The sequence below is a fragment of the Scyliorhinus canicula genome, chromosome 10, assembly GCF_902713615.1.
Source record: "Scyliorhinus canicula chromosome 10, sScyCan1.1, whole genome shotgun sequence".
Taxonomy (NCBI): domain Eukaryota; kingdom Metazoa; phylum Chordata; class Chondrichthyes; order Carcharhiniformes; family Scyliorhinidae; genus Scyliorhinus; species Scyliorhinus canicula.
The window spans coordinates 147,370,316-147,386,489 of record NC_052155.1 but is presented as its reverse complement, the minus strand read 5'-3'; the positions used below and the strand labels follow the sequence as shown (position 1 = coordinate 147,386,489).

Genomic DNA, 16,174 nt, shown 5'->3' with positions numbered 1-16,174 from the left:
ATAAACAAAATCCAAATCCAAGTTAGCCATTTTGGCTGAAAAAAATAGAAAGGCAAATTATTATCGAAATGGAAATGGGGCAGCACGGTAGAATAGTGGTTCGCACAATTGCTTCACAACTCCAAAGTCCCGGGTTCGATTCCCAGCTTGGGTCACTGGAGTATTGTGTCCAGTTTTGGTCCCCTTATTTGAGGAAGGATGTTGTGCATTGGAAGCAGTTTAGAGGAGATTCTCCAACTTTGCCAGGAAAGTTGCACTTCCTGTTTACCTGCAGTTTTCGAAAGGATTTTTATCGAGGGTGTTCTAAATGTCCTTCCTTGAGATTTGTAAGCTGTTTCTTGTCTATTTTCCATCGTTCAAAATGCCTTTTAACCAACATGAGGTGTGTGAATTCCACCTTGCTCTATCCACTGGGAACTCCTCCAGGCTCAATGCCTGGAGCACATTTAGTAAAATAATCTTTCTGGTCATTTTGACCAAGGAAAGGTTTTACCCATGTTTCTTGACTCTCCCCAACCATTTACATGAAAGTGATTGGTGCCTGTTCCAGGCTGGCTTCCATCTCCAGACACCAGACCAACTTGTAGTCTGATCATGTTGAGATCCTGTGTATCCTTGCTGCAGTTGAATGTAGTTCTGCCATAGTTTAAATATTCAAATATAGTACCCACTGTTGACTCCTCACAGCTAATTGTTCTTTCCCTTGTTTTAAAGATCGTTTGGTGGAATCCAGTGCTTTACGGAAAGCAATTGAAGCTGTTTATGCAGCCTACCTTCCCAAAAATACACACCCGTTCCTGTATCTGAGGTAAATGTGGTAGATTATGGGGAAATTCTGATTAGTTATTTTTATTGCATTTTCAATATTTAGGGCTGTTTTACTTTTCTTTAAGCCTTGAAATATTACCACAGAATGTTGACGTGAATGTTCATCCCACGAAGCATGAAGTACACTTTCTGCATGAGGATAGTATCATTGAGAGTGTGCAGCAACATGTTGAGAGTAAGCTGCTTGGTTCCAACTCTTCTAGAACCTACTTCACTCAGGTCAGTATTGTGCTTACAACCGCTTTCTAAATAAACATGGTCAGGTTTCCTCTAATATATAATTCTCGTGGGGGCATGAAATTGTTGTCGCTGAGCAGGTTTTTATTAGAATCATTCAAAATCTTTCTCGTTTGTCTGTTTTTGCTGTTTGAATGGTAGAGAGTTCCAGCTCAGAAAACGGGTTGTTCGATTTATCTAATCTGACCTGGTGTTTCTCTTCAGAACTCACTCTGCTTGTTCCACTCTCCTGACTCCCCATGCCTCTGCAATGTTTTTAATTATCTTTTTTGGACTCCTCTTAAAAACAGTTTTATCTCTCACTCATTCTCTAAAGTTTGCTTCATAGTGAATGGCCCTAACCCTACCCTTGCTGTGCTCCTAATACATGTATGCCCTTGTTTTATGTGTTCTTTATTCATTTTCTTTCCTACCACATAAGCCTTTCTATTTTCAATTATTGTATGTGTCCTTTAATCTCAGCGTTTATTGGATTTTGTTTCTCTCTCTCTCTCTCTCTCTCTTCTCCCCCCCCCCCCCCCCCCCCCCCCCCCCCCGGTAATTGGTGAATACTGCTTTGTTTGGTTGCAAATCTAATCTAATATCGCTAGTTATTCACGGAACCTTCAATCCACTGTTTTTTCTTTTCTCCTTACTGGTATACACTTCATTTGTACATCATCCCATTGTGTGATTCAGGATTTTGGCTGCAGTATTAATTTTCCAATTATTGATTTAATGAATGAATCAATTGGGACACACTGACTCCTGTGCTAGATTGTCGAACCAGTGAAACGAGAAACAAGTGAAGTTTACCTATGAGTAACAAAAGAAAATCGCCACCATAAACTGTTTGTCCATTTTTAATTATTGGGAATCAGCTACAGTTTGAACAAGCATCCAGTTCTCACCAATAATTGACCTCTCCAGTAATGGCCTTACTTGAGGCAATTTCCCACTTTACACAGATGAGCTTCTTTTAAGGTATTATTTTTGTCTGAATTTTGTAATGGAACTCCCATTTGCCTACAAAATCCCACTGTTACATTTCAGACTGGAATCCATTGCAAAGCATTTTGGGGCATCTGTAGGCCATGATGAGTGAAATTCTTTTTCAAAAAATGCTGCTTGGGTACAGTGTGCAACATTAGATTACACTAATTCCTTACAAATACATCTCAAGTCAATTTTCTTTGAACTGTTTACCAGCTGGCAGAAGAAAATGGGTAACAGGAATTCCCACTCATAACAGTTTGCCATTTCATTGAAGGAACAGGAACAGAAGGCAGCTATTTAGCCCCTCAAGCCTGTTCAACCATTCAATGAGAACATGGCTGAGCATTACATAGGGGAACATTGAATATCCAGCTTATTAACGGCGATTGATGTCCTGCTCACTTAACAGCTCATGTACATGTGAAGTAAACTGGTTTTCCTTTTCCCTTCCTGTGGAGCCTGGGTTTCTCTCACGGCTCTTTGATCTGTGCCCCTTCAAATTCAAAATTAGAGTATGGCCAGTGGAAGATTATTCACTTGCTCTAAGTGCTGAGTGCTGAGCTTGTGGCATTTGAGTGCTACAGTGAGAGTTTGGTGACTGAGGGAGTATAAGGGTTATTTAAAGTCTAGTATTTCTTTTATTTAGTTAATTAACTTAAAAGTTGCTGTTTGGTCTATAAGAAGGTGAATTTTGAATCAGCTTTAAACAAGGTTCTACTTGGACTTACTTGCAGCTGGAGCTTGTTAATTAGTTAATTGCATTAGGCCAGTTTTTAGAAGCTAGAGTCACAGTATAATAGGGGCTAGATACAGTGCAGACTTTGTTTGCACTGAGTGCTGAGCTTGTGGCATTTGAGTGCTACAGTGAGAGTTTGGTGACTGAGGGAGTTAGGTGAGGAGGGAGTAAGGTACTCCTTTCATTTAATTTCCTATATTTATCAAAGAGCGTGAAGGGAACCAGGAGTTTAGAGTACAGCTGACTGGGAGCAGAGTCGGAGGGCGGAGGTCCAGTTGGTCCACAGGGCAGCTAATTCTGTAAAGTAAGAGGGGATGGAGGCTAGGGCAGTTGCATGCTCCTCCTGTAGGATGTGGGTGGTGAGGGATACCACTGGTGTCCCCGCTGACTATACCTGCGGGAAGTGCACCCAACTCCAGCTCCTCAGAGACCGTGTTAAGGTGCTGGAGCTGGATGAACTTCGGATCATCCGGGAGGCAGAGGGGGTCATAGAGAAGAGTTACAGGGAGGTAGCCACACCAAAGGTACTGGACAAGTGTAGCTGGGTTACAGTCAGGGGAAAGAAAACTAACAGGCAGACAGTGCAGGGATCCCTCGTGGCCATTCCCCTTCAAAACAAGTATACCGTTTTGGATGCTGTTGGGGGGGATGACCTACCGGGGGAAGGCCCCAGCGGCCAGGTCTCTGGCACTGAGTCTGGCTCTGGGGCTCAGAAGGGAAGGGGGGAGCATAGAAAAGCAATAGTAATAGGAGATTCAATGGTTAGGGGAATAGATAGGAGATTCTGTGGTCGCGAGCGAGACTCCCGAAAGGTATGTTGCCTCCCGGGTGCCAGGGCCAGGGATGTCTCTGATCGTGTCTTCAGGATCCTGAAGGGGGAGGGTGAGCAGCCAGAAGTCGTGGTGCACATTGGTACCAACGATGTAGGTAGGAAAAAGGGTGTGGAGGTAATAAACAAGTTTAGGGAGTTAGGCTGGAAGTTAAGGGCCAGGACAGACAGAGTTGTCATCTCTGGTTTGTTGCCGGTGCCACGTGATAGCGAGGCTAGGAATAGGGAGAGAGTGCAGTTGAACACGTGGCTGCAGGAATGGTGTAGGAGGGAGGGCTTCAGGTATTTGGATAATTGGAGCGCATTCTGGGGAAGGTGGGACCTGTACAAGCAGGACGGGTTGCATCTGAACCAGAGGGGCACCAATATCCTGGGGGGGAGGTTTTCTAGTACTCTTCGGGAGGGTTTAAACTAATTTGGCAGGGGAATGGGAACCGGATCTGTAGTCCAGCAACTAAGGTAGACGATAGTCAGGACGCCAAAGCACGTAGTGATGCAGTGGGGAAGGTAACAATGACAAAGGAGAGTACTTGCAGGCAAGGAGATGGGTTGAAGTGTGTATACTTTAATGCAAGAAGCATCAGGAATAAGGTGGGTGAACTTAATGCATGGATCGGTACTTGGGACTACGATGTGGTGGCCATCACGGAAACTTGGATAGAAGAGGGGCAGAAATGGTTGTTGGAGGTCCCTGGTTATAGATGTTTCAACAAGATTAGGGAGGATGGTAAAAGAGGTGGGGGGGTGGCATTGTTAATTAGAGATAGTATAACAGCTGCAGAAAGGCAGTTCGAGGGGGATCTGCCTACTGAGGTAATATGGGTTGAAGTTAGAAATAGGAAAGGAGCAGTCACCTTGTTGGGAGTGTTCTATAGGCCCCCCAATAGCAGCAGAGATGTGGAGGAACAGATTGGGAAACAGATTCTGGAAAGGTGCAGAAGTCACAGGGTAGTAGTCATGGGCGACTTCAACTTCCCAAACATTGAGTGGAAACTCTTTAGATCAAATAGTTTGGATGGGGTAGTGTTTGTGCAGTGTGTCCAGGAAGCTTTTCTAACACAGTATGTAGATTGTCCGACCAGAGGGGAGGCCATATTGGATTTAGTACTTGGTAATGAACCAGGGCAGGTGATAGATTTGTTAGTGGGGGAGCATTTTGGAGGTAGTGACCACAATTCTGTGACTTTCACTTTAGTAATGGAGAGGGATAGGTGCGAGCAACAGGGCAAGGTTTATAATTGGGGGAAGGGTAAATACAATGCTGTCAGACAAGAATTGAAGTGCAGAAGTTGGGAACATAGGCTGTCAGGGAAGGACACAAGTGAAATGTGGAACTTGTTCAAGGATCAGGTACTGTGTGTCTTTGATATGTATGTCCCTGTCAGGCAGGGAAGAGATGGTCGAGTGAGGGAACCATGGTTGACAAGAGAGGTTGAATGTCTTGTTAAGAGGAAGAAGGAGACTTATGTAAGGCTGAAGAAACAAGGTTCAGACAGGGCGCTGGAGGGATACAAGATAGCCAGGAGGGAACTGAAGAAAGGGATTAGGAGAGCTAAGAGAGGGCATGAAAAATCTTTGGCGGGTAGGATCAAGGAAAACCCCAAGGCCTTTTACACATACGTGAGAAATATGAGAATGACTAGAGTGAGAGTAGGTCCGATTAAGGACAGTAGCGGGAGATTGTGTATTGAGTCTGAAGAGATAGGAGAGGTCTTGAACAAGTATTTTTCTTCAGTATTTACAAATGAGAGGGGCCATATTGTTGGAGAGGACAGCGTGAAGCAGACTGATAAGCTTGAGGAGATACTTGTCAGGAAGGAAGATGTGTTGCGCGTTTTGAAAAACTTGAGGATAGACAAGTCCCCCGGGCCTGACGGGATATATCCAAGGATTCTCTGGGAAGCAAGAAATGAAATTGCAGAGCCGTTGGCAATGATCTTTTCGTCCTCGCTGTCAACAGGGGTGGTACCAGAGGATTGGAGAGTGGCGAATGTCGTGCCCCTGTTCAAAAAAGGGAATAGGGATAACCCTGGGAATTACAGGCCAGTTAGTCTTACTTCGGTGGTAGGCAAAGTAATGGAAAGGGTACTGAGGGATAGGATTTCTGAGCATCTGGAAAGGCATTGCTTGATTAGGGATAGTCAGCACGGATTTGTGAGGGGTAGGTCTTGCCTTACAAGTCTTATTGAATTCTTTGAGGAGGTGACCAAGCATGTGGATGAAGGTAAAGCAGTGGATGTAGTGTACATGGATTTTAGTAAGGCATTTGATAAGGTTCCCCATGGTAGGCTTATGCAGAAAGTAAGGAGGCATGGGATAGTGGGAAATTTGGCCAGTTGGATAACAAACTGGCTAACCGATAGAAGACAGAGAGTTGTGGTGGATGGCAAATATTCAGCCTGGAGCCCAGTTATCAGTGGCGTACCGCAGGGATCAGTTCTGGGTCCTCTGCTGTTTGTGATTTTCATTAACGACTTGGATGAGGGAGTTGAAGGGTGGGTCAGTAAATTTGCAGATGATACGAAGATTGGTGGAGTTGTGGATAGTGAGGAGGGCTGTTGTCGGCTTCAAAGAGACATAGATAGAATGCAGAGCTGGGCTGAGAAGTGGCAGATGGAGTTTAACCCTGACAAGTGTGAGGTTGTCCATTTTGGAAGGACAAATCTGAATGCGGAATACAGGGTTAATGGTAGGGTTCTTGGCAATGTGGAGGAGCAGAGAGATCTTGGGGTCTATGTTCATTGTTCTTTGAAAGTTGCCACTCAAGTGGATAGAGCTGTGAAGAAGGCCTATGGTGTGCTAGCGTTCATTAGCAGAGGGATTGAATTTAAGAGCCGTGAGGTGATGATGCAGCTGTACAAAACCTTGGTCAGGCCACATTTGGAGTACTGTGTGCAGTTCTGGTCACCTCATTTTAGGAAGGATGTGGAAGCTTTGGAAAAGGTGCAAAGGAGATTTACCAGGATGTTGCCTGGAATGGAGAGTAGGTCATACGAGGAAAGATTGAGGGTGTTAGGCCTTTTCTCATTAGAACGGAGAAGGATGAGGGGCGACTTGATAGAGGTTTATAAGATGATCAGGGGAATAGATAGAGTAGACAGTCAGAGACTTTTTCCCCGGGTGGAACACACCATTACAAGGGGACATAAATTTAAGATAAATGGTGGAAGATATAGAGGGGATGTCAGAGGTAGGTTCTTTACCCAGAGAGTAGTGGGGGCATGGAATGCACTGCCTGTGGTAGTAGTTGAGTCGGAAAATTTATGGACCTTCAAGCGGCTATTGGATAGGTACTTGGATTAGGGTAGAATAAGGGAGTGTAGGTTAACTTCTTAAGGGCAGCACGGTAGCATTGTGGATAGCACAATTGCTTCACAGCTCCAGGGTCCCAAGTTCGATTTCGACTTGGGTCACTGTCTGTGTGGAGTCTGCACATCCTCCCCGTGACTGCGTGGGTTTCCTCCGGGTACTCCGGTTTCCTCCCACAGTCCAAAGATGTGCAGGTTGGGTGGATTGGCCATGACAAATTGTCCAAAATTCTATGATTAACCTAGGACAAAAGTTCGGCGCAACATCGTGGGCCGAAGGGCCTGTTCTGTGCTGTATTTCTCTATCTCTAACTCTCCTCATCTACATCTTGCTCTCTTGCTCACCAGATGTATCTGTCCATGACAGCATTGGTTGGAGTGATGAGCTCACTGTCCATGTAGAGATAAAGTTCTATATTCACATTAAAGGAACCCTCTACTGTGCCATCTGGCACTATGCACTGAATGGAATAGAATCAGAACACACCAAGAAGCTCACAACCGGACAACCATGAGGCATGGTGGACTATCATTGACAGCAGAACTGTATTTGGGCATAATCTGTAACCTCATGGCAGAGCATATCCCTCACTTTAACATAACCATCAAGACAGAGGATCATCCCCAGTTCGATGAGGATTACAGAAGAGCCTGCCAGAAACAGCATCAAACATAGTAAAAGAAATGAATGCCAACCGAGTGAACCTACAACACAGTGGAAGCAATATACTGTACAATCCCACAATCAGCAGATCAGATCAAAGCTCTGCGGTCCTGCCACATCCGATCATGAATGATGATGGACAATTAAGCAACAAACTGGAAGAAAAATCTGCTTGTGTACCCCACCCTCAATGATGGTAGAGCCCAACACATAAGCAAAGGGCAAGGCTGAAGTGTTTGCAGTCCTCTTCAGCCAAATGCTCTGTGGTTGATCTATCTCAGCCTTATGATTCCCATTGTGACAGATGTAATTTTATAGTCAATTTGATTCACTCCACATTATGTCAAGAATTGGCTGAATGCACTGGATAGAGCAAAAACAATGGATCCAGACAATAACTTAGAGGTAGTGCTGGATGCTTGTGCTTCAAAACTAACTGACCCCCGAGCTAATATAGCTACAAGTCTGGCATTATCCGACAGTGGACAATTATTACTAGGGGACATAGGTTTAAGGTGCGAGGGAAGTTTTTTTGCACAGAGGTTAGTGGGTAACTGGAACTCTCTGCCAGAGAATGTGCCAGAAGAAGGTACAATAGTGACGTTTAAGGGAGGTCTTGACAAATAAATGAATAGGATGGGAATGGAGGGATACGAACCTCTGAGTGTAGAAGGTTCAGTTTATAGAATTTACAGTACAGAAGGAGGCCATTCGGCCCATCGAGTCTGTACCGGCTCCTGGAAAGAGCACCCTACCCAAGGTCGACACCTATCCCCATAACCCAGTAACCCCACTCAACACTAAGGGGAATTTTGGACACTAAGGGCAATTTATCATGGCCAATCCACCTAACCTGCACATCTTTGGACTGGGAGGAAACCGGAGCACCCGGAGGAAACCCACGCACACACGGGGAGGATATGCAGACTCCGCACAGACAGTGACCCAAGCCGGAATCGAACCTGGGACCCTGGAGCTGTGAAGCGATTGTGCTATCCACAATGCTATTGTGCTGCCCTGGTTAGACGGGCAGCATGGTTGGTGCAGGCTTGTAGGGCCAAAGGGTCTGTTACTGTGCTGAACTTTTCTTTGTTCTTTGAGCTTATCAGGTTAGTGCCCTAAGCCCAGCTTTCTTCAGCTGCTTCATCAATGACATTCACTCCCTTGACGACAGCACATGGGGAAGTCAGTGGCGCCACTTCATCCTTTGACTCATTCTGCAATTTAACAAAAGAAAAATGTCTTCTTTTGAAAACTTTGTGGATCTCGAGCATTAACAACTCATGGATTTTGCTCCCTTCTGAGCCTTCTATTCCTTTACTTTCTGCTAACTCCATCCTTCTTTCAATCTGACACCTTGTCATATTTTCATGATACTGGGTAGCACAGTGGGTTAGCCCTGTTGCCTCGCGGCGCCGAGGTCCCAGGTTCGATCCCGTCCGTGTGTCCGTATGGAATTTGCACATTCTCCCCGTGTTTGCGTGGGTTTAGACACGACAACCCAAAGATGTGCACGTTAGGGGGATCGGCCATGCTAAATTGCCCCTTAATTGGAAAAAATGAATTGGGTACTCTCAATTAAAAAATATATATATATATTTTCATGATCACATTTGACTGTCTCCTTCCTAACCCTGAATAATCAGTCCTTAACAATGGACTCAGCTGTATCCAATTGTACCCTCACCTCAATGAATTGTGACACTTGATCTATCGCCTTCACCCCAATTTCTTTGCCCAGGAATCAACCACCTGTACAACTGATCACCTCTTCTGTATTGAAAATGCTCCTTCCACCTACTTTGTTCCCTCTGGTCTCTTATCCTCTCTCGACGTTTCAATTGAGAACTGATGACATGACATTGACTATCTTAATCTCTCTGCTCCCCTCACTCACTCTGACCTTGCAGCACTCTGCTCTTTCAGTTCCAACACTAACCTAGTCATTCAACCCGCTGACAAGGGTGGTGCCATTGTTGTCTGAAATAAACCTTACAGGACGCCGAATGCCAACTCCGCCTCCTACCTTCTCCTGAAACACAGCTCCACCTTCGAACGTCAAAGCACCATTTCCAAGACCTAATTTCCTCTAGAGATTTCCCCTCCACAGCCTTCCATCTCATAGTCCCCCAAAACCAAACAGCTCGTTTATACCTTCTTGCCAAAATCCACAGACATGACATCTCTAGTGGTGCATTTGTGCCCCACCAAATTGATTTTTTCCTATTTCAAATCAACTTTTTTCTTCCCTTACCCACTTTCTTGCCACCTATGTCCATGACAATTCTGTCATGTGAGAGTGCCTTTAAGAATTGGATGTTTAAGAAATGTACCTTTAAGAAATGAAGCTGATCATATTACTGAAGTGATATCACAGGGAGGAACTGAGCTCACTTCTGCTTTTTGGGAGTTTTAGTTTCAGTTTGAAGAAAGCTTGGGTGTGGCTGTGAGCTGCATTGCTGGTGATCTCTGCCATGAAGGACTATCTCTTAATCCTTTGGTGAAATCGGAATTGTAAAAAGGTCTCGGTATTGAATATAAATCGAATGTGCTTCTGTTTGAAGGATTTGTTAAGTCTTTTGGATGTGTAAAGGAACAGTTTGCAGGATTGGATAGTGTTGTATTATTTTCAGGTTATCTTTGTAGTAAGGGGTGTTAAGAGATTCAATGTTTATTTAAAAGGTTAATTTAAGTTCATGGTATAAACATTGTTTTGTTTTAAAAACCACGTGTCCATAATTGTAATATTACACCTGGGGAACAAGCCGCGTGCTTCAAAAGCAACAATCCATTAAAGGTGGGGGTTGGTTGAACTCCATGATACATTTTGGGGTTCTGAAAACACCTCTCCCATAACACTTCAGTGCTTTCCACTACTTTTCTTTTTTTGGGCAATCCCTCTGAGTCGAGGATGACTTGCTTCCATACTAAAAATGAGTTCTTGGGTGGGTGGGGTCACATGATGTGAGCATGGGAGTGGTTGCGTTTCCTCGGGCTCCGGCTCTGCTCATCTTTAATCTACCTTTTCATCCAGGTGCATAGTTTGTATTTGTCTATTTTTGGGTTACATGGTTTGTGCTATGTCCTGGGAAGTGTTTGGTTGGTATCTTTGCGAGAAAGAGTTGAGATAAAATGCTACATTCCTTGTTTGCTCATGGCGGCTGAGATGGGGCCCTGCTTGCAGTGGTGCAGCTGCTGTTGAACAGGCTTTCACCTTTTAAAAAAAAAAAACACATTTTATTGAAGATATTTTTCATATATACAAATGCACAAAAATGCAAAAGCCACCCCAGGCAATAGGTAACCAGCAACCCTCCCTCCCTGCATCGCCCCCACCCTCCAACCCCATTCAATCCACTGTCACCCAGAGCCGGCCTCTCTTTTTGTTTTCATCCTATCTCCCCCAAACACCATAGAACAAATAAACTCTTCCCACTCCCTCTTTCTGTTCCCTCCCCAACCCCGCCACCTGCTGATGACTCAATACTCCTTAAAGAAGTTGATAAACAGCTTCCACCTCGAGGTGAACCCCTCCTCCACCCCCACGAATAACATTTCCGAGTCCCACCGACCCAACAGAACCTGTCTCCGGGCTATCAGGGAGACAAAGGCCAAGATGTCGGCTCTCTCCCCACCTGAACTCCCGCATCTTCCGACACTCCAAATATTGCTAACTCCAGACTCAGAACCACCTCCACCCCAGGAATCTTAGACATTACATCCGGAAATCCCTTCCAGAACTCCCTCAAACTCATGAGTCACACCCAGAACATGTGAACGTGATTCGCCGGTCCTCCCGCAAGCCACCCACACCTATCCTCCACCCCTGAAAAGTACTGTCGCATCCTGGATACCGTCATGTGCGCTCATTGCACCACCTTAAATTGGATGAGGCTTAACCGTGTACATGACGAGGAAGCATTCACCCTCCTCAAAGCTTCCCTCCCCACACTGACCCCCAATTCCTCTTCCCACTTGTGTCGAACCTCCTCCACGGGAGCCCCCTCCCTCTTCATCAGCTCCCCATACATATCCACCACTCTGCCCTCATCCTCTGCAACAACTTATTCTGCAGCACCAGAGGCGGCAGCGTCGGAAAGGACGACACCTCCTTCCTAACAAAGTACCCACCTGAAATAGCTGAACCTATTTCCTTTTGGTAGCTGATACGAACCCTCAGGTTCCTCCAGGCCAGTGAACCTTTCTCCCATGAACAAATCCCTGAAGTACTCTATCCCCATCTGCTGCCACTAGATCAAAGAACAAAGAAAAGTACAGCACAGAAACGGGCCTTTCGGCCCTCCAAGCCTGTGCTGACCATGCTGCCCTTCTAAACTAAAATCTTCTATACTTCCTGGGTCCGTATCCCTCTATTCCCATCCTATTCATGTATTTATCAAGATGCCCCTTAAACGTCACTATCGTCCCTGCTTCCACCACCTCCTCTGGCAGTGAGTTCCAGGCACCCACTACCCTCTGTGTAAAAAAAAAACTTGCCTCGTACATCTCCTCTAAACCTTGCCCCTAGCACCTTAAACCTATGCCCCCAAGTAATTGGCCCCTCTACCCTGGGAAAAAGCCTCTGACTATCCACTCTGTCTATGCCACTCATAATTTTGTAGACCTCTATCAGGTTGCCCCTCAACCTCCGTCGTTCCAGTGGGAACAAACCGAATTTATTCAACTGCTCCTCATAGCTAGTGCCCTCCATACCAGGCGACTTCCTGGTAAATCTCTTCTGCACCCTCTCTAAAGCCTCCACATCCTTCTGGTAGTGTAGCGACCAGAATTGAACACTATACTCCAAGCGTGGCCTAACTAAATACAGCTGCAACATGACTTGCCAATTCTTATATTCAATGCCCCGGCCAATGAAGACAAGCATGACGTATGCCTTCTTGACTACCTTCTCCACCTGTGTTGCCCCTTTCAGTGACCTGTGGACCTGTACACCTAGATCTCTCTGACTGTCAATACTCTTGAGGGTTCTACCATTCACTGTGTATGAAAACCTCTCATCCAACCCTGCCAGTGCAAAACTATGATTGCCGCAAATCAGTACCCACCGCGACACATACACCAATTCAAAGTGCTGCATTCACTGGTTCCAAACTCTCAATGCCAATGGGCTCGTGGAATACCGAACCAATGAGAACGGAAGCGGTGCCAAAAAGAACGCCCTCAAGCGGGTCCCCCTACGCAAGGCCGCGTCCATCCGCCCTCACACCGACCCCTCCTCCGCCACCCATTTCCTTTTTTATAAACATTTTATCGAGGTATTTATGGTTTTATAACAACAGAATAAACAATGTACATGAAAATATAAACATAGTGCAAAAGCCATCTTCCTCCCTTACAGGCCCACCTTTACTAACCCCCAACTCTAAACTAAACTAGTCCCTCCAAGCTAATAGTATCCGTCTCCGGACCACCAGGAAAGCAAACAGCTGCCTCTTTCTCCTCCTGGATTTCTGGGTCTTCCGACACTCCAAAAATCGCCTCCTCTGGACTCGGTGCCACCCTTGTTTTCAAAACCTTGGACATGACATCCTGCCAGAATCCCCTAAGCTTCCGGCATGCCCAGAACATATGGACGTGGTTCGCTGCCCCCCCCCCCCCCCCCCCCCCACAGACCTTGCGCACCTATCTTCTACCCCAAAGAACCTGCTCATCCGAGCCACTGTCATGTGAGTCCGGTAAACGACCTTGAACTGTATCAGGCTGAGCCTGGCACATGATGTGGACGCATTGACTCTACTTAACGCGTCCACCCAGAGACCATCCTCTATCTCCTCCTAACTCCTCTTCCCACTTGTGTTTCAACTCCTCGGTCTGCGTCTCCTCTAACCCATGAGTTCCTTGTAGATGTCAGAAACCCTCCCTTCACCCACCCACATTTTGGAAACTACCCTGTCTTGTATCCGGCTTGTCGGTAGGAGCGGGAAGGTTGAGACCTGCCTGCGTAGGAAGTCTCACGCCTGCAGGTACCTAAACTCATTTCCTCTTGTCAATCCAAATTTCTCCTCCAGCTCCCTCAGGCTAGAAAAGCTCCCCTCTATAAACATATCTCCCATCCTCTCAATCCTTGCTCTCGGCCATCTTCAAAACCCTGCATCCAGCCTTCCCGGGGCAAACCGGTGATTGTTGCAGATTGGAGACCAGACGGATGCTCCCTCTGCTCCCACATGTCTCCTCCATTGTCTGCAGACTCTCAGGGTCACCACCACCATGGGGCTGGTGGAGTGCTGTGCCGGGAACGGCAGAGGCGCCGTTACCAATGCCCCCAAACTAGTGCCTTTGCATGATGCCGCCTCCACTCGCTCCCACACAGACCCTCCCCCCACCACCCACTTCCTGATCATGGCTATATTCGCCGCCCAATAATAATTACTAAGGTTCGGCAGCGCCAGCCCGCCCTCCCTCCGGCTCCTCTCCAGCATCCCCTTTTTTACTCGCGGGGTCTTGCCCGTCCATACAAAGCCCGTGATCACCTTGTTGACCCGTTTAAAGAAGGACCGTGGAATAAAGAGGGGAGACACTGAAACACAAACCGGAATCTCAGGAGGACCGTCATTGTCACTGTCTGCACCCTCCCAGCTAGTGACAGTGGGAATGCGTCCCACCTTCAGAAATTGTCCTTCATTTGGCCCACTAATCGGGCCAAATTTAACTTGTGTAGCCACCTGAATGCCTAGGTACCAAAAGCTTCCCCCTACCACCCTAAATGGTAGCACCCCCAATCACCTCTCCTGCCCCCTTGCCTGGTTCGCAAACATCTCACTTTCCCCCATATTCAGTTTATAACTCAAAATCCGGCCAAATTCCCCCAGAATCCTCATAATTTCTTCATCCCTTCTTGCGGGCCCGAAACATATAGGAGCAGGTCGTCTGCGTATAGCGAGACTGTGTTCTCTCCTCTCCCCCCACCCCCAACCAGCCCCTTGAGGCTCTCAGCGCAATTGCTAGCGGCTCAATGATCAACGAAAAACAGCAGTGGGGAGAGGGAGCATCCCTGTCTCATCCCTGGTGCAGCTTGAAGTAGTCCAATGTTGACCTGTTGTTCCGTATGCTTGCCACGGGAGCCTGATACAGCAGTCTGACCCAGTCAATGAAGCCCCGCCCAAATCCAAACTGCCCCAGTACCTCCCACAGATATTCTCATTCCACCCGATCAAATGCCTTCTCTGCGTCCATTGCGACCACTACCTCCATGTCCCTACCTTCTGGGGGCATCATGATCACATTTACCAACCTTCTTACGTTGGCCACCAACTCCCTACCCTTAACTAATCCCGTCTGGTCCTCCCAATCACGTCCGGAATGCAGTTTTCAATCCTAAAGGACAAGATTTTGGCCAACAGTTTGGCACCTACATTTAGTAGGGATATCGACTTATAGGACCCGCATAGCTCCGGGTCCTGCTTCAGGATCAATGGGATAGTGGCCTGTGACATCGTCGGGGGGAAAACCCTGTTCGACCCATCCCTTCCTTAATCTAATTTGATCAGTTACTCTAAGGTGTGTCTCCTGTAACATTACCACGTCCACCTTCAGTCCCCTCAAATGCGCGAACACGCGTGCCCTCTTATGTTCCAGGTGATCAGCCTGGTTGGGGGGCGTATCGCAACCCCCCCTTCACCGATCAGCCATTGCCTTTCTTAGGCCAGTCTCCAGTCCGAGCCCCATGCATCCGCCGGCCCGCCCCCAGGCAGCATCCGCCCCCGACCTCCTTTCTGTCCCACAGCAAAAGCCCTCCCCCGTCTGCAGAACATTCCACCCACCCCAGTAACAGCACTATGTAAACCAACCCCTTCAACAAGCATAACATCTGCTCACCCCCCACTGCGCTTCAGTGAGCTAGCTCGCCCAGCTAAGCCGCCCATTTCCTAACCATTGCGATGTTTGCTGCCCAGTAGTAATTCAACAAGCTCGGCAAAGCCTGCCCTCCCTCTCGTCGATCCCGCTCCAGAAACACCCTTTTCACTCGCGGAGCATTCTCCACCCATTCAATTTGTAAAGATGAATTTGGGATCAAAAATGGGGAGGTTCTGAAACACGACCAGAAATCTTGTAGTGGAGGCGTGGGTGATGCTCTTTCCGAGGTCTGGTGCAGACTTGATGGGCTGAATGACCTCCTTCTGCACTGTAAATTCTATGATTCTATGACTCCTCCACCTCTGGAGTGCCAGACCTTGCACCCCCAGCCTCTGCTCCACTCTCTCAATAGCCGCCCTAAGTGGCTCCACCAGCTTTTCCGGATCCTCAGAGGCCTCCTTTGCTGCTGGAACTTAGAGTTAAAAAAGTTCACAAGCTGTGCGGTAGACTCCTGGGTGGGCAATGACACCCCAGCACTCTCTGCCATCTTTTCCTGTGTCGCACCTCGAATATGCTCTCAGTCAAGCTGCTGCCTCTTACTTGTTACACTCCTTGTCTGCTAAGACATAAATGGCCCCACTGGTGGAGTATTGCAGTCCCTCAAAGCTCATGCACCTCAAACCAACAAACAGCGCCAAAATCGGGCAGAGAAGGACCAACAAGTTCCACTTAAAGTGGGAGCCACCAAATGTGTGACAACTCACTCCATGGCTGCCACTGGA

General features: G+C 47.0%; 1 protein-coding gene across 1 annotated transcript in view; it reads left to right on the top strand.

Moving 5' to 3' along the window:
• Positions 1–16,174, top strand: part of mlh1 (mutL homolog 1, colon cancer, nonpolyposis type 2 (E. coli)) — a 95,588-nt gene that overhangs the window by 48,268 nt on the left and 31,146 nt on the right. The window contains exons 10-11 of the mRNA XM_038809840.1: positions 715–808; positions 894–1,047. Coding sequence (XP_038665768.1) covers positions 715–808; positions 894–1,047 — 248 coding nt within the window. The remainder of the gene's footprint in view (positions 1–714; positions 809–893; positions 1,048–16,174) is intronic.